This window comes from Scyliorhinus canicula, chromosome 7, assembly GCF_902713615.1.
Source record: "Scyliorhinus canicula chromosome 7, sScyCan1.1, whole genome shotgun sequence".
Lineage (NCBI taxonomy): Eukaryota > Metazoa > Chordata > Chondrichthyes > Carcharhiniformes > Scyliorhinidae > Scyliorhinus > Scyliorhinus canicula.
In genome coordinates this window covers 100,365,947-100,384,897 of record NC_052152.1, presented here as the reverse complement: position 1 = coordinate 100,384,897, position 18,951 = coordinate 100,365,947, and the positions used below count along the sequence as shown (strand labels likewise).

The 18,951-nt window shown below is 44.7% G+C and overlaps 1 protein-coding gene across 4 annotated transcripts in view; it reads right to left on the bottom strand.

Moving 5' to 3' along the window:
• sh3kbp1 (SH3-domain kinase binding protein 1) overlaps positions 1-13,298 on the bottom strand; it is a 413,248-nt gene extending 399,950 nt beyond the window's left edge. For 2 of the 4 annotated variants that reach the window (XM_038802548.1, XM_038802549.1), the window contains exons 1-2: positions 13,015-13,297; positions 1,261-1,418 (exon numbers count right to left, since the gene is read on the bottom strand). In XM_038802548.1, the coding sequence (XP_038658476.1) occupies positions 1,261-1,418; positions 13,015-13,018 (162 nt within the window). In that variant the 5' untranslated portion in view covers positions 13,019-13,297. Of the gene's footprint in view, positions 1-1,260; positions 1,420-13,014 lie in introns of those variants that run through there. The other 2 variants (XR_005461315.1, XM_038802550.1) reach the window with 2 other exon arrangements.
• Positions 13,299-18,951: the final 5,653 nt, after the last annotated feature.

The following is an 18,951-nucleotide window of genomic DNA, read 5'->3' as shown; positions in this document are numbered from 1 at the left end:
GGTCAGCTTCTCCCCCGAGTGCCTTTGCATGGCTGGGGGATCTGTTGGGGTTTTTGGCCTCGGAAAAGGTTAAATCTGCTTCGAGAGGAGCAGATGAGGGGTTCCACCAGATAGGGGTCATTAATTTTGCACTTTGGAGACCTGGTTGCTCCATAGTGGTGGGGCATTGGGTACTGTTTGTGTAAAAATGTAAAAATGTTGAAAATGCTGAATAAAATATTTTTCCAAAAAAATTTACTTTGAAGATTCACAAAATGATGTTTTGCTAATCCACAATAATGACACCTGACATATGCTTCATGAAAGTAGCTTGCTGAGATAGAATGTTACAAAAGGGATGCTTTATTTCTATACTACCAACTCATTTTATTTAAAATAAGATGAAATCAACCAACCAAATAATTATTTACCACAGCTTCCTGCTTTCTTCAGCAGTGCACATGTTGGCAGTTAGCTGCTGCTCAGAGGTAGAAAGTGTTACTTTAGTACATCTTCCTGGTGACCAAAAAGTCACATACAAGTTATCAACATATGTAGGAACATACATAACTTGAGAACTGCAGACTTGAAATAATGTAATTTTGTAAATTTGTTCTTTAAAAAAACAGCACTATGTAGGTGGTTATAGTTTTGTGCAGTTGACTCAAGTTATACTAGGAAAACTTGGGATTGTCAAAACATTGTATTTTTGAAACTTGGAAGGGAGGAAGTGGTAAGTCAGAACGACAGTGAGATTTCCCCTCATCAGATTTAAACTGCATCCTCCAGAAGAGTTGATAAACACTCTGCATAACAAAAATCCTTTTGGTTAACAACTTTATGCTCTTCAAAAATCAAACTACTCTTCTATAATGCTTTATTAAGTCATTAAATGATCAGTAAAATCAAGATGCAAAAATCTTAACCTTGTCCAGTTTGGATTACTTTAAGAATTGGGAGATTCTTGAAACTTCTGGATAAGGAAGTGTTAATAACTGATGGAACATATTATTGAATAATTTAGAAACATCTGTTAGCAATACAAGCAGTACACTTGGTTCAAAAAAAAGGAACAGCAAATGCAACGCAGTCTTTACTATGGGGATGGAAGACTTGCTTGGACACTAGATCTGGATCGGGTTGCTGAAATAACCTTTGCCAAAATATTTCTGTAAACAGAAGAGACTATACAAGTGTTCCCTTCAACAAAACCTTCGCTGTAAATGCCTACCAATACCAAATATTGCAAAATGATAGTAGCTGAAACCATATTATACTCACTCTTACAAAGTTGTCAGGGAACAAACCTCTTCTGCCATCGAGTTCACCTTCCCACCATCCTCCATCTTCTTTCTTGATATTAGATACAATATCTCCTACAGAAATGGTCAGCTCATCTTCATGTTGAGCTTCATAAGGAAACTCAACAATCGCTTCCACTGGAAAGAAAATAAAGAAACTTACAGTATACAGCAAATTACTCCACCTTCCAAACATCCAAATGGTCAGATTGTGCAATATAAATAATTAAAAAGTCTTCTTACAAGGTATTCTCCAAAGAATTTCACACTATTTACCATGCCACAAAATGGCCAGTTAGAGATCTGAACAGCACGCCAATTTCCCATCCAAAAAGTTCCGTACCTATTTTGGCACATCTGACAAAATCAAAATTGCAGGCGTTCTTTGCAAACCCTTTTATCAACACATCCCTCAACCCTTCAAATCTCCTTGCAATATTCATCCCATAAAGTTAGATAACCCATGTCCTGCTGCCACCCAGACTTCTTCACATGGATATCCATTTTGCCTTCATAGAATCAAAGAATCCCTAGAATGCAGAAGGAGGCCATTCAGCCCATCGAGTCTGCACTGACCCTCTAAATGAGCACCCAACCTCAGCCCATTCCCATGCCCCATCCCTGAAACCTCACCCAACCTTTGGACACTAAGGGCAATTTAGAATGGCCAATCCACCCAACCTGCACATTTTTGGACTGTGGGAGGAACCCAGAGCACCCGGAGGAAACCTACGCAGACATAGGGAGAAAGTACAAACTCCCCAGTCACCCAAGGTCGGAATCAAACCTGGATCCATGGCATTGAGGCAGCAGTGCTAACTACAATTCACCCTTAATTCACAGCTCCAATGAGGCAGAGTTTAGATTGTCAAATTAATTGATCGGACCTCCAAATTCAATGTGTGTGTTTACATAGGAAACCATCCCACTCCAGGACTTCAGTTAGCTTTAGGGTTAGAAACAATAAAGCTTTTTTGCTTGGCTAACTTCACTTCCATTTCTCACACAGCGAGAGACAGAGAATGACTGTTAATTTAGCATTCAACAACAACAGAATATAATTTAATTTCAAAACTACACTTACAATCAATCTAAACCAAAAGCTAAAATCTAATGTATTGCACCAGTCAGTTTCACAACTGTCCGTGAAGAAAGTAGCCTATTGCATTCTGCCTTAACAAAAATTGTTCTAACAGCTAGATATTAATTCCATTATCACGGTGTCTATATAATCAAGGACTTTAAAACATGGCAATGTTACTTTACAGAAAAGCTATACAGCATATAGTAAACTAGATATGCAATGAAATGAAATGAAAATGAAAAAATGAAAATCGCTTATCGTCACGAGTAGACTTCAATGAAGTTACTGTGAAAAGCCCCTAGTCGCCACATTCCGGCGCCTGTTCGGGAAGGCTGTTACGGGAATCGAACCATGCTGCTGGCCTGCTTGGTCTGCTTTCAAAGCCAGCGATTTAGCCCAGTGTGCTAAACAGCCAGATATCAGCTAATCCAGTGAAGGGGTTTTTTTGTATAGCATTCAGGGCAGCATGGTAGCATAGTGGTGGGCAGCACGGCAGCATAATGGTTAGCACAATTGCTTCACAGCTCCAGGATCCCAGGATCAATTCCTGGCTTGGGTCACTGTCTGTGGGGAGTCTGCACGTTCTCCCCGTGTCAGCGTGGGTTTTCTCCGGGTGCTCCGGTTTCCTCCCACAGTCTAAAGATGTGCGGGTTAGGTGGATTGGCCATTCAAAATTGCCCTTAGTGTCCAAAAAAGGTTAAGTGGAGGTTCCTGGGTTACGGGAATAGGGTAGATAAATGGGCTTGAGTAGGGTGCTCTTTGTAAGGGCCGGTGCAGACTTGTGGGCTGAACGGCACTGCAAATTCTATGATTCTATGATAATTCTATGGTTAACCTAACATTAACCAATATTCATACTTTGTTGTTGTACGTGCAACTGACTTATCAGATCTCGCATAAACGTTGGTGAATAAACAACCTCACATCAAAATAAATACTTTTCTTGAAGGAAAGTATCAAATCCCCTCTCTTCCTAGAACACAATTGGTAAAGTAACAATTTGAAATATCTTGTCCCGGGTTTGAATCTTGCCCAGACTGATGGGTCTCATGCTGTAGCCATTGTGTCAAGACTCATAGCTGCGGTATTGTTTCCAATAAGACAGCACCCTACTTACAAAGCCTGGTTCAAATGCATATACTCAAAGCTCTTTCCCAAGTGATTAAAACGTAAATTTGCAGAATGGGAAACTAGCCAGGGAGATACACACTCCATAAACATTTAAATTAATCCCAGGTTGGGTGGCACGGTGGTGCAGTGGTTAGCACTGCTGCCTCAAGGTGCCAAGGACCCAGGTTCCATCCCAGCTATGGGTCACTATCAGTGTGGAGTTTGCACATTCTCCCCGTGTCTGTGTGGGTCTCACCCCCACAACCCAAAGATGTGCAGGGTAGGTGGACTGGCCACACTAAATTGCCCCTGGAAAAAAAAATGATTTGGGTACTTTAAATGTATTTTTTTATTTTTCAAAAATTAATCTGGGTTAAAATGTACCCAGTTCCATCAGGTGGCCTTCTAAACTCTTTGTAAGATTGGGCTTTTCAAAGGTTTCCAGTAATGGAAGCAGCTGCAAACAGCCTGGGAATAAAAAAGCCATGGGGCTTTAAAAAATGTTTTTCAAAATTTACTTTGAACACTTTTGTTTATTAGCAATACCAACATTGGAGATGGGGAAAAACATTTGGATTATTCTTAACTGTCAATAAATCAGGCAACATAGAATCAGTTCATTTTCCAATTCTGGAATGTAGGCAATCCTTCACAAGGGTGGGCAGGTTGAGCTACCTGTGGCAAGAGTGAAGGGATGGGAGAGGTGGTTGTGCATGTGATCAGATTTCCCAGAATATATCCAAACAAAACTAGCAAAACTCAACACTATATTATATTTGTATCTCCTGAGATGTTAAAACCAAAATAATGCAATATATTTCCTCCAAGGCATCTCATACCATTTTTCTCCAGTATTATCCAGAGCTGGTTGAAAATTTAAACTTGCAAAGCAATCGAGCACTGCCACACAGCTAACAATGTTGTACTGAATTCATAATTTCACCCAAGCTATGAAGCTGACTGATCAAGTGAAGTGGATAAAAATGTAACAGGAGTGCTAATCTGTATATGGGAAATAAATACAATTGTGCAACAGGGTAAAAAGTATAATTCTGCAGAAATAGGCCAGGGACAGGAAGGCAAGTGGTTCTAGTTTATTGCTCCCTTATTTCACACATACTAGTCACAACCCACGTATTAGAAAAGCTGCATAATACTTGCTACAGACCTTTGTAAACATATTACCATTAGCAAACTGAAAAAAAATTAAAAACACAATCCTGCATCATATAGCTTGACGTTCACATTTCTGTTAAGTGGTGCAGCCTGAGGTTAGCCAGCTACTTTGCAAATGTGACAGTTATTACAGTTTCCTTTATGATGCATTGGTAGGCAGTATATTGTGGGGCAAACCATTGCAAAAATGCAGGCTGATCAACATGCCCGTCAGTAAAATAAAAAAAAGTGTTCACAAATGTATCTCTAATTATATGCGAAGAGCACCAATAATATAACATACTGGATTAAATTTCCACCAAGATCCTTAATTCAGGCACTCTGATCATTATTCTTGCTCCAGCCACACATTTTACTATTTTTACAGTTGTTACACATTTTGGTTCCCTCAAGTTCCCTTTTACCAAAGAAAATGCACCTTAATAGTAAAGTGATAATAAAAATGTACATGAGTATTCAAAAAGAACGCAATAATTAACTAAATTTAGAAACATTTGACATGCATGGCAGAGAAATTGGAATGCTGCATTTAATTCATTATCCCATCAATTAATAATCAAACTTCAAAGCTTGAACATGTAAGCCATGGAATTGTTCCAGAATGTAGGTTAGAAAGAAAATCTACTAATCAATATTTAAATTAAATGAAACTAGTAACAATCCAGTGCGTGAAGTAAGATTTTTCAAATTACAAATTGCTAGATACATCTATTGGGCATAAAAATTCCAAAACCAGCACTACTTTGACAATAATCCTGGACGAGCTCATTGTTCTGAATGTTGAAATTTTCTCAGGCTTTCCCCTGCCACTTTCAGAATGATTTTACTGGATTAACAACATGTTAATCTTTAACTCTAAACAATACTTTCAACATGTTCTGGGTATCAAAACAAGAAAGCATAGGCTCTTGGTTGTCCAGAAGGGACATAAAAAAGCACTACTTCAGAAAGTGATCAACAGCTGGAATGAAATTATCAAATGTTTGGCTGAGGCCAAGAAAGTGAATTTATTGCGGAAATAGCTATGTGCTCTATTATGAAAACAGTGAAGTTGATATATTTATAGACGAATGTACAAGTAAATTTGGAAAAATAACTTTAAAAAAATAAGCAAGCAGAATAAAACCCAGTCACAATGCCATTGTATTCTATTATTGACCTGCTAAAACAAAAATGTGATTAGAGAAATAAATTTGGCTAACAAGCAGGAACTGATCAAAGGAAAGAAGCCGATAATTTTATCAAGGCCAAGAATGTGTTGCAGTGAATGTCCATCAGGAAAAAAGCAATTCACTTAAGCTATTGAGCATTCATATATCTTTGTCATACCTTCTATCTTCAAAAATAGGTAAGAATATAAAAGGGTAATTTGGCACAGCCAATCCACCTAACCTGCACATATTTTTGACTGTGCAAGGAAACTGAAGCACATGGAGGAAACCCATGCAGACACGGTAGAAGTAGGAGTGTAAAATCTTTTGTATTTTCATTGCAATCAGCTGTTTAACACAAAAATGACATGCCGAAGAGCAAGACAAAATGCTCTGAATTGCCATTTTTATTTCAGCAATACTCAAGTCAATTCCACACAAGTACAGATACAGAGAGCAGGGAAAAGCATAACTAAAGGTCATGAATATAAGTCAGTCACCAAGAAATGCAATAGGAAATTCACCCAAAGAGTGGTGCAAATATGGAACTCAATACCGCAAATATGGAACTCAATACCACAAAGAATGGTGGACATAAATAGTATTCATGCATTTAAAGGGAAAGTGGACAAGCACATAGGAGGGTAAGGGACTATAGTAGATGGTTAGAATGATAAATTTAGATGAGAGAAGATGGGAAGAGGATCAGATGAAGCATGAATACTGGCGTGAACATGTTGGCTCAGCAACCTACTTCTGTCAGTATACCCTAAAATCACATCACAGGAAGCCATTCAATGCACCTGTGCTGGCCCTCTGAAGGAGCAATTCACTTAGTGCCATTCCCCTGCCTTTGTTCCAAAGCCCTGCCACTTTTCCTTTTCAGGTGACCCAATTCCCTTCTGAATATCTCATCTGACCCAACCTCCACCACACTTCTCAGGCAGTACATTCCAGATCCTAGCCATTTTTTGCATTAAAAGGTTTTTCCTCATGTTCACCATTGCCTCTTTTGCCAATTATCTTAAATCTGTGCCCTCCCATTTTAGGTCCTTCTGCCAGTGCAGTTTTTTCCTTATTGACTCTGTCCAGCCCACGAATGATTTTTAATACCTTTATCAAATCTTCGCTCAACTTTCTCTTCCCCAAGGAAAACAGTCCCAAATCTATCTACTTAATTGAAATTTCACATCCTTTGGAACTATTCTTGTGAATCTTTGACCCCCTCTCTAAATGCCTTGACAGGATTCCTGAAACCTGGGTGGGAATCTCCGAGCCCGCGCCGGGTCAGAGAATCGCCGCTCACTCTCCGCCAACCGGAGAATCGCCGCCAATCGCACGGTCGCCGCAGTGCCAGTCGGAGGCCATTGAAAGCGGCCCCCATGGCGATTCTCCCTGCTCGATGGGCCGAGTGCCCGCCGGCGTCGTTCGCGTATGGTCCTACCGGGCAGAACCTCGGCATTCGGGCTGTGGGGGCCGTCCTAGTGGGGGGGGGGGGAGGAGAGGGGGGGCGGGGGGAGCCAACGCCGGGGGTTGGGGGGGGGGGGTGGCCAAGCCCGCGATCGAGGGCTACCGATCGGCGGGCACACTCATTCCAGGGAGGGCCTGTGTTCCTCCACGCCAGACCCCTGTAGGGCTCCGCCATGTTGCCAGCACGGAGACGGCCGTGGCGCTCATGTGCGGACCCGCACCGGCCATGTAGGACTGGCTTTCAGCGCCAGAGGAGCGCACAGCCAGCTCCCGAGGAAGAGGAGAATGACTGGGCCTGGAGGCCCGTTGATGCCGGCATTACTCGCGCCGGTTTTGACGCCAGCGTCAACACTTGGCTGGGATTTTGGAGAATCCTGGCCCTGGTACGTATACCTGGATGCAATACAGTACTTCAGTTGCGGTTAAACCAAAGTTTTATACAGGTTTAACACAACGTGCTTGCTTTTGTATTCTATTACCATTTTGATAAAGCCCTATGCTTTAATAAAAGCCCTATGCTTTGATAAAACTATGCTGTTTTTAAAACCCCACCTTCAATCTGGCCTGTGACATTCAATAATGTATGTACACATATACCTAGGTCCATCTGATTCTGAAATATAGAAAATGCCAGTAAAACTCAGCAGATCTGGCAGCATCTGTGGAGACACAAACAGCATTAACATTGAGTCCAATACGTCTTCTTCTAAATGTCTGCTCCCGCAGCCCCTTTAGAATTGTACCCTTTATTTCATAGGAGCGCCTGGGGGAACTGCAACAATTGTTTATCCATGTCTGTCACAAAAGTAAATTGGGAAAGGTGGCCAATCCATGGCTTACATGGGAAATTAAGAGTTTTTGATCCAAGGAAGAAGCACTCAAATTGGCCAAGAGAAACAACAGATATGAGGATTGGAAGCAGTTTAGAATTCAGCAAAGAAGGAACAAGGAATGGATTAAGAAAGGGTAAATAGAGTGCGCGTAAGCTTGCAGGGAACATAAAAAATGACTGTAAAAGTTTCTGTCGGTATGTAAAGAGAAAAGGATTGGTGTAGTCAAATGTAGGGTCAGACCCCTGTAGGGCTCTCCGCCATGTTGCACGGGGAGTCAGAAACAGGGGACTGTATAATCGGGGACAAAGAAATGGTCGAGCAACTAAACACATACTTTGGTTGTCTTCACAAATGAGGACACAAATCAGATACTGTGTGGGCAGCACAGTAGCACAGTGGTTAGCACAGTTGCTTCTCAGCTCCAGGGTCCCAGGTTCGATTCCCGGCATAGGTCGCTATCAGTGCGGAGTCTGCATGTTCTCCCCGTGTCTGCGTGGGTTTCCTCCCACAGTCCAAAGATGTGCAGGTTAGGTGGATTAGCCATGCTAAATTTTCCTTTGTGTCCAAAAAACGTTGGGCGGAGAAAAATAGCCAGGTAGCCAAGAATCAGGGGAAAGTAGCCGAGGCGGGGGAGGGAGGGATAGACGGGGGACGGTGGGGGGAAGAATAGTAGCTAAACCTTAGAGAAAAGAAAGGCAAACCACAGGTGAAGGGGAGGAGACAGGGATCAATAGAGGGGAACCAGTGAGGTGGGGGGGGGTGTGAAAGCAATGGAATGACAGTCGGAAGGAGGGCGCGAGAAATGATAACAAACTTGGCATCTATAGGAGCAGATAACAAGGAAAATCCGGACGAAAGACGGGACGCACGGCTGAAGCGGAGGTGATCACGAGGCGAAAACTGCCCGGGAGAAGCAAGCGACAACACCAACACCAGATCCATTCACGTATTGCCCTCTGTAATTGTTCTGTAATTGTTTCCTGGGCGCCCAAGTGTAAATGTACCCCACCAGTTTGCCCTCTCCCACCCCCCCACAAACAGATGTCTACTTATGTGCTAAAAACAATATTGGCAATTCTAAAGAGCTGCTGTTGTTGAGCTAGCACATAATACCCTACCAGTTATTTTATTCTAACTTTTTTTGTTGTTGTTGTTTATTTTGTTTTTTGTGCATGTTCCATTCTCTTCTATGTATTCTATTTTGTGTACATAACGGTAAATATACTTTGTTCAAAAACCCAATAAAAAACATTTGTATGAAAAACGTTGGGCAGGGTTACTGGCTTGGGTAGGGTGCTGTTTCCAAGTGCCAGTGCAGATTCGATGGGCCGAATGGCCTCCTTCTGCACTGCAAATTCTATGAAACGTTGAAGAATGCAGGGTTTAGTGAGAGGGAAGAACTGAGGGGGATCAATATTAGTTGAGAAATGGTGTTCGGGAAATTGATGAGACTGAAGGCTGATAAATTCCCAGGGCCTGATGACCTACATCCCAGAGTACTCAAGGAACTGGCTCTAGAAATAGTGGATTCATTGGTGGTCATCTTTCAGAATTCTATAGACTGCAACAGTTCCTGCAGATTGGAGCATAGCTAATGTAACTCCATTATTTAAAAAGGAAGGTAGAGAGAAAACAGAGATCACAGACCAGTAAGTCTGACATCAGTAGTGGGGGAAATTCTAGAATCCATTATCAAAGATTTTATAGCAGAGCACTTAGAAAATAGTGGCAGGATTAAATAGAGTCAGCATTAATTTATGAAAGGAAAATCATGTTTGACAAATCTACTGGAATTCTTTGAGGTTCTTACCATAAGACATTGGTGTAGAATTTTAGGCCACTCAGCCAATCGAGTCTGCTCTGCCATTCAATCATGGCTGATATTTTCTGATCCCTATTCATCTGCCTTCTCCCGATAATCCCCGATGCCCTAATAGAGTTGACGAGGGGTAGCCAGTGGATGCGGTATTTTTGGACTTTCAGAACGTTTTGACAAAATCCCGCACAATTAATATGCATGGGATTAGGGGTAGTGTGTGGACATGGATAGAAAACTAGTTGGCAGGCAGGAAACAAAGAGTAGGAATTAACGGGTCTTTTTCAAATTGGCAGGCAGCGATTAGTGGGGTACCGCAAGGATCGGCGCTGGGGCCCCAGCTATTCACAAGATAAATTAATGATTTAGATGAGGGAACAACATGTAATATCTCCAAATTTGCAGATGCCACCAGGTTCGGTGGGTAGGCGAGTTGTGAGGAGGATGCATGGATCCTTTAGTGTGGTTTGGACAAGTTGAATGAGTGGGCAAATGAATGGCATGTGCAGTATAATTTGGAGAAATGCGAAGTTATCCACTTTGGTAGCAAAAACGAGGAGGCATTCTAATATCTGAATGGCCATAAATTAGGAAGGGGGGGGGGTGTTCAACGAGACCTCGGTGTCCTCGTACACCTGTCACTGAAGGTAAGCATGTAGGTACAGCAGGCGGTAAAGGCGGAAAATGGTATGTTGGCCTTCATTGCGAGAGGAGTAGAGTAAAGGAGCAGGGGTATCTTGTTGCAATTATACAGGGCCTTGGCGAGGCCACACCCGGAATATTGTGTGCAGTTTTGGTTTCCTTATCTGAGGAACGATGCTCTTGCTCTAGAAGGAGTGCAGCGAAGGTTTATCAGACTGATTCCTGGGATGTCAAGACTGACGTATAAAGAGAGATTGAATCGTTTAGGATTGTACTCGCTGGAGTTCAGAAGAATATGGGGTTACCTCATAGAAACCTATAAAATTCTAACAGGACTAGATGCAGGGTGTTCCCAATGGTGGGTGTCCAGAACCAGATTTCACAGTCTGAGGATATGGGGTTGACCATTTAGGACAGAGTTAAGGAGAAATTTCTTCACCCAGATAGTGGTTGGCCTGTGGAATTTGTTAGCAAAGGAAGTAGTTGATGACAAAACATTGTATGTTTGCAAGAAGCAGTTAGATATAGCACTTGGGGCAAAGGGAATCAAATGATATAGGGGGAAAAGCAGGATTAGGCTATTGAGTTGAACGATCAGTCATGATCATAATGAATGGTGGAGCAGTCTCAAAGGGCCAAATGGTTGTCTCCTGTTGCTATTTTCTATATTTCTATATTGTCATTCTGCATTCTTCCTACCAAACTGAATCACTTCACACTATTCAGCATTTAATTTAGTCTACCACCTGAGATGCCATCCCACCATTCTGTCCTTTTAATGTTCTGCACTATCGTTCTCACTGTAATACCTCCAAGTTTCATACCTACATTTTAAAATTGTGACCTGTACACAAAGGTCTAGGTCATTAATATGCACCAGGAGGTGCAGGGGTCCTATACCTATCCCTGGGAAACTCCACTATAAACTTCCCTCCAGTCCAATAAAACTTCAGCACTACTGTTTCCTGCCACTCAACTAACTTTGTTTGCAAGTCTGTTGTGTAGCACTTTAGCAAATGGCTTTTGGAAGACACCAACAGTATTGCCCGCATCAACTTATCTTTTCAAGCAAGTTAGTTAAACACAATTCACCCTTAGATTTGCAATGGCTTTCCTTAATTAACCAACATTTGTCCCGGTGATTATTCATTTGGTCCAGAATTATTATTTCTAAAGGCTTTCCCAACATCGAGGTTTAACTGACTGGTCTGTAGCTGCTGGGCTTACCCTTATATAGATTCTTAAACAAGGGTGTAATATTTGCAGTTCTCCAGTCCTCTGGCAAGACCCAACCTAAGGAAGTTTGAAAACTTAGAGCCAGTGGTTCCTTAATTTCCACTCTCACTTCTTCCAGCATCCTTGGATGTATCTCGACACCTTATCAGTTTTAAATAAAAGTAACCTATCCAATACCCCCTTATCAATTTCTAATACTTCAAGTGTCTGAATTACCTCCTCTACCTACATATGCGAAGTATTAATTTAATACTTCAGTAGTGCCCCCTACCTTTGGTCCCGAGCTCCACCCTCTTTTACTATTTAACATGCCCATAGGAGACATCTGGATTATCTTTCTTATGTTAGTTACCAGTCTCTCCCTTTGCTCATCTTATTTGTTTTTTAATTCCCCTCTGAACTACTACATTTTATAAATAAGAGCAGTGGGTAGGGCAATTTTTTTTAATAGACCAACATTGTTTCCTCTTTCGAGGTTATTTAATTTGGCACTGGACGTTCGAGGGTTAAGAGACTAAATCAATCTTGATCTCATTTATTCTTCAACGCCGTTCCGTACCAGTACCAAGGCACGGCCTGGCACAAGAGACATCACCCGACAGTTATAACGGTACAAGGCTTCCTCCAGATTGCATGGGGAAAATGTTAATCATGCAAAAAGAAAAACATTAAGCCAGCGAGGGGAAAAGAGTCGAAAGGAAGGAGAGTAACAGTGTACAATTGAAGATCGTACAAAATACATTTAAACCGGAAAACAGTTTCTTAGTTGTACAGATGTATTTAACCGTGGGTGTACAGGCTGCACCAAACCCTGAGAGCTCGAAAGCCGCCGTGCCTACAACCTTTAATGGGACACACATATCCAAGCCCGTCTCAGTGGGGGGAGGGGAAGTTAAAGTGACCCTCACACATCCCCCGACTGAGGGAAGAGGGGAGGGAGACGCCTCGGTCTGCTCCTTCCCTGATACCCAATAGGTTGAGCACAGAGGATACAGTTCCCATCAGCTGCGGCTGTGGAGATCTCTCTCTCAGCCACTGTAAACGTGTCGGGGGAGGGAGGCAGGGGCGCTGCTGCTGACAGGACCGGAGCTGGCGCCACTGGACTGGACTGGACCGCTTTAACGCCGAGGGAGGGAGTGGAGTGGGAGCCCGGCGGAATTGCGAGATCGCAGCCAGCCCCGGCCTGGCCGGTTAACTCTCCGGATGCCGCACTCACCCATTTATGTCGACTCCAGCTAGCCACCCTCGAACTCGCCTCGAAGAGTTTGAAGATGAAGAGAGAGCTCGAACGCTCCCCCCCTCTCCCTCGCCTGGTCTCCTGCCACCTCACTCACTCACTCAAGCGGCCCTGGACATCTTTGTTCGCCAGTCAATTAGTCTCCGTTGACCTCCCCTTCTTCCCGCCCCGGGCTTTTCCGTTGCCTCAGACGCTGCTTTCACTCACTGGCGGGTAGAATTACGTTACCGGTCGGGGATGGAGGGAGAGAGGGCGGGGACTGAAGCAGATATCGCGACAACTCACTCCTTCACTCGCGGGAGTGGGGGGATTTGTATCCATAGCGACCAGATTTTGACTCGGGCACGAGCTGGGGCGAGCGAGCGCCATGTTGGTTCCCGGTGGCAGCTCAGATGGCGAATGAAGCTGACAAACCACTGCTGCCACGACGACATGGGGTGGGGAGAATGGTTTGGTGCCACCAGAGCTGGTGTTTACAGCTCATAGAAATAGCAACATTGGGACAAGGGGGAAATCTGAAATCCCCCCCCCCCCTTAAATGAAAATGGGTGTTTAATGCACCTCCAGTCCAAGATCAGAAAATTGGTTGGTGCCAGGGCTTCGTTAGCCGGTCCTAGTTGAAATGGCAGTGAGGTAATACAACAGATCCCAATCTTTAACCACCAAGAAAAGAGGATCAGGAATAGGCAATTGAGTATCTCTGTGATTTAACTGTGCCCAGCGCCATAACCCCATTTGATTAACAAAATAAAATCTCAGATTTAAGATTAACCAATGATCTTAGTGAGTTTAGCGGTGTGGAGGAATTTGGAAAAGTTAGCATCGTGGTCCTGCTGGTCGTGGCCGCAGATGGTGACGTTATCCAGGTATGAGAAGGTGGCCCGCATCCGTACCGGTCAACCATTTGGTCCATCTCCCATTGGAAGACCGAGACCCCGTTAGTAACGCCAAAGGGGACCCAAAGGAAGTGGTAAAGGCTGCCGTCCGCTTCAAACGCAGTGTAAGGGCGGTCCGCCTTGCGGATGGGGAGCTGGTCGTCGGCAGATTTCAGGTCCACTGTTGAGGAGACCCGGTACTGTGCAATCTGATTGACCATATCAGATATGCGTGGGAGGGGGTACGCATCGAACTGCGTGTACTGATTGATGGTCTGACTGTAGTCAACGACCATGCTGCTTTTCTTCCCAGTTTTCACAACTACCACTTGGGCTCTCCAGGGGCTGTTGCTGGCCTCGATAATACCTTCCTGCAGCAGCTGTTGGACCTCACACCTGATGAAGGTCCTGTCCTGGGCGCTGTACTGTCTGCTCCTGGTGGCGACGGGTTTGCAATCCGAGGTGAGGTTTGCAAATAGGGAAGGCGGGTCGACCTTCAGGATCGTGAGGCCGCAGACAGTAAGAGGTGGTAGGACCCCGCCAAATTTCAGGGTTAGGCTCTGGAGGTTGCACTCGAAGTCCAGGCTGAGTAGCAAGGCAGAGGTTGGGGAGGACGTAGAGCCAGAAGCCACTGAACTCTACGCCCTGGATGGTGAGGGTGGCGGTACAGTACCCCCGGATAGTTAAAGATGCGGCGCCCACGGGCCGCACTTGTCATGAGGAGGCAAGATGGCGGGGCCCACGGGCCGCACGTGTTTGAGGCGAGCAAGATGGCAGCGCCCAAGGGTTGCACGTGGTCTGAGGTGAGGAAGATGGCGGTGCCCACGGAACACAAGTGGGGGGGTGCAGGGACAATGGCGGCGATGGAGCGGGCCTGGCACCCAGCAGCAAAATGTCCTTTCTTCCCGCAGGCCTTGCAGAGCGCGCTCCGTGCCGGGCAGCGCTGCTGGGGGTGTTTTGTCTGTCCGCAGAAGTAGCACTTGGGTCCCCCGGGGTTGGTTGGCTGCCGGGTGGCGCAGGCCTGGGGTCGACGATGGGGTGTTCGCCAGCGGGGTCCACGATGCACAGGACGGGTGGGCCGAGCAGTTGGGGACATATGCCTGAACATTGCGGGAGGCGACCGTGAGTGAAATCGCTAGATTCTTGGTCGCCGTGAGGTCGAGGGTAGCCCCTTCTAAGAGGCGCTGGTGGATGTAAGCTGACCCTATGCCAATGACGAACGCATCTCGAATTAGAAGTTCAGAATGTTCACCGGCCGAAAAGGCCTGGCAATCGCAGTCCCTTGCCAGGGCTACACCAGAAATCTTTCACAGACTCACCGGGGAGTTGATGCCGCGTGGAGAGGAGGTGCCTGAGTAGGTTTTGTTGGTCTGCTGAGCGTAGTTCTCCTTCAGTAGTGCCCTGGCCTCAGCATAGGTCTGCGCGCCCTGGATAAGGGGAAAGATGTCGGAGCTCAGCCGCATGTAAAGGATCTGGAGCTTCTTTGCCTCTGAGGGTGGTTCAGTCGCAGATCCGATGTATGCCTCGAAGCAAGCTAGCCAATGTGCGACGGCCGACTTGGCATTGTCTGCATGAGGGTGATCTGCAGGTGATCAGGCTTGATGCGGAGATCCATCGTTTTAAATTCTCTGCATAATAAATTGATGCACTATCAATTATGACGAGATGAGAGTAGAGTGTAATCGAGGCTTTATTACGTGGAGATGTGTAGCCTCCCGCAGCTGCTGCCGGAATGGCTGCAGCTCGGAGAGCCCACACATTTATACTCCGCCTACTGGGCGGAACCAGCAGGCAGGGATCTACCCCCATACCTGTACTACAGGGGCCTTACCGTAATACACCTCATATGCGGTACATACCACAGTGGTGACTGCCACAGGACATTAGTTTGATTCTGGCCTTGGATGACTGTGTGGAGTTTGCATATTCTCCCTCTGTCAGCGTGGGTTCCATCTGGCTGCTCCAGTTTCCTCACACAGCCCAAAGATGTGCAGGTTAGGTGAATTAGCTATGCTCAATTACCTCTTAGTGTCCAAAGATGTGCACGTTAGGTGGGATGGCCAAGGGTGGGGAAGTGGGCCTAGGCAGAGCATTTTCTCAAAGGCCTGAATGGCCTCTTTCTGCAATGTAGGGATTCTATAGAAGTCAGAGGGATTCACCAGCACAGAGTAATACCAAATTGGCCCCAGGCTAATGGAGAGGGAAAACAGTAGAACCAGTCTTTAGAGAAGCAAAGGAGAATTGTAATGATGAAAGCAAATTGTCATTGATGAAAGCACAGACTGGAAGGAGACATTTCTATCATGTGCATCTGTGTACAAAGAAATTACACGTTTTACAAATGGGAAGGACCCAGCGAAGCTGTTGTTCAGATGGAAAATCCACATCAAGATGCTGGAGATCAGAAACATCACTGATGATCGAGAGGTTTAAAACAATGATCCTGAAAAGTTTTATGGAGATCATAGAAGGCATGCCAGAGAGTTTGATGTGAAGCCAGATGATGAAGAGTAGGTTTGAAGAGAGATGGTCACATCCTTTCATCCAGAACCATACACTATTATTTTCAAGACTGAAATCATATCATTGTCAAGAAACACCAGTATTACAGTCGTTTTGTGTTGTAGAACCAGAGTCTGAGCTAAATCTGGTTCCAGATCAGGATGAACAGGCAGTACGGTCGTGAGCAGCATGGTAGCACAGTGGTTAGCACTGTTGCTTCACAGCGCCAGGGTCCCAGGTTTGATTCCAACTTGGGTCACTGTCTGTGTCTGTGTGGGTTTTCTCCGGGTCCTCCAGTTTCCTCCCACAAGTTCCGAAAGACATGCTTGTTAGGTCAATTGGACATTCTGAATTCTCCCTCAGTGTACTCGAACAGACACCAGAGTGTGGCGACTCGGGGATTTTCACAGTAGCTTCATTGCAGTGTTAATGTCAGCTTACTTACGACAATAATAAAGCTTAGTATTATTATAGAACAGCAAATAGAGACTCAGGTGGCAGCAGGGACCACTGAGGCACCTGTACCGAGTGTTGGAGACTCCCGAGTTCCTGACAGACAGCAGGCTGGCAGCTTTCAGTTCAGAGGCACAAATGATCAAATGATTGCTGCTCAAAGGAAGCTAATACCCTCAATTCCAGGTACAGTAACCAGAATTCCTGTGATGGCAGACAGATCCAGGTGGGAGAGGAGAACATCCAAAAAATATGATGATTTTACTTAATGTGTCAGTGTTCGTTCATGCAATGCAAATAATGATTTGAATAGAAATTAAAACATGAAAAATAAACTCAGTTGACATTACTGATTCAAGAAGCGATTTATTTTTTTCTTGCATTGGAAAGTAACTAGTAATATTTTATTGTTTGGATTTTAAAGAGTCAAACAGGAAATTGTGTTAAGTGCAGTGCCAGAAAAAAAAAGGCTATGTTTTTGATCTGATAAGGGCGCAGTGTCATGACTGTACGGTACTCAGATTAGATACTGTAAAATACATCCTGCATTATATATGGGTCACCTGTCCATGGTATTGTAAGTCAGATGACACATATTAGAAGACTGTAATAGAAGATTGAGGAGCTGACTAAAGTGGATGATGCAGTTCAGTTACATGGTGTCATTATTGGCGGAGCCAACATTCATATCCATTTATTGAAACTTGGTATTGCTAAAAATTATGTCATTTTTGCAGCAAAGAACATGGATGGCACCATCATAACAAAAAGAAAATTGTGCTTCTAAACCGAAATTGACCACATATTATCACATGCTATTTGTTGTTGCTTCCATCCACAGCACTTCGTATTTTTTTTAAATTAAGTATATTTATTCAAATTTTGCATTTTAGAAATTTACATAACAAAGTTACAAAATAGTACCACACATAAAAAAGTGGGGAAAAATGGGAACAGAAATCAGTATCTAACCTACACCCCCAACCTCTCGGGCAGCCTCGGCATCGGGCTTGGCCTAGCCCAGGACCATTCAAAAAGAAAACTCAGGAAATTATTTCCCAAGGACCTCCCACACAACCCCAAAACCCACACCCCACCTCTGAGCCTGCACCCACCCAACTCCATCCAGGGCACTGCGCCACTCCCGCAAGCTGGGAAAGGATAATCACTCCAACCCTAGCCAGGAGGGGATCCCAATCTGGGAGAAGAACTGTCAAGACACCCAACAATAGGGTATCCTTGGAGGGAGAGCCGGCCCTCCTTCCCCTGCCACCCAATATCCTCCACCCACACCAGCAGAATCAGGACCAGCACAATGCTCTCCCAGATTAAAAATATAAATCCCCAGGGATGGGACACCTATTCAACTCTCGACAACCACCATCTTGTATAGGATACCCAGGGCCACTCTCATCCTCAATCATCAGCCACGAATACCAATTCCACTTCAGCCTACTCTAATAACAGACGCTTAAATTCAAATTTAAAAGAAAAACCCAAAATGGATTAGTTGCAACCGGGGGAGATATCCTCAACCACAGTGAGGATGAACTAACCCGACCTACCCCAACCTTCCACCCCTCTCCCCGCTCCGGCTCCACTCACCTTCCTTTTAAATGCGAAAGAGGGTGATAACGAAGAACACCCCTTCCTCCAATCACATGGATTATAAGACACCATAAGGCTGTCAAAAAGTGCATCCACATGGGACTTGTGGGGTGGGGAGGGGTAGCACGGTAGCATAGTGGTTAGCACCATGGCTTCACAACGCCAGGGTCCCAGGTTCAATTCCCACTTGGGTCACTGCCTGTGCACAGTCTGCACGTTCTCCCTGTGTGTGCGTGGGTTTCCTCCGGGTGCTCCGGTTTCCTGCCACAGTCCAAAAATGTGCAGATTCGATGGATTGACCATGCCAAATTGCCCTTAGGTTAGATGGGGTTGCAGGGTTACGGGGATAGGGTGGAGGTGAGGGGTTAAGTGGGGTGCTCTTTCCAAGAGCCGGTGCAGGCTCGATGGTCTCCTTCTGCACTGTAAATTCTATGATTGTATTCCCCGTGTCCTTTGCGGAATATAAGATTCACTGCTC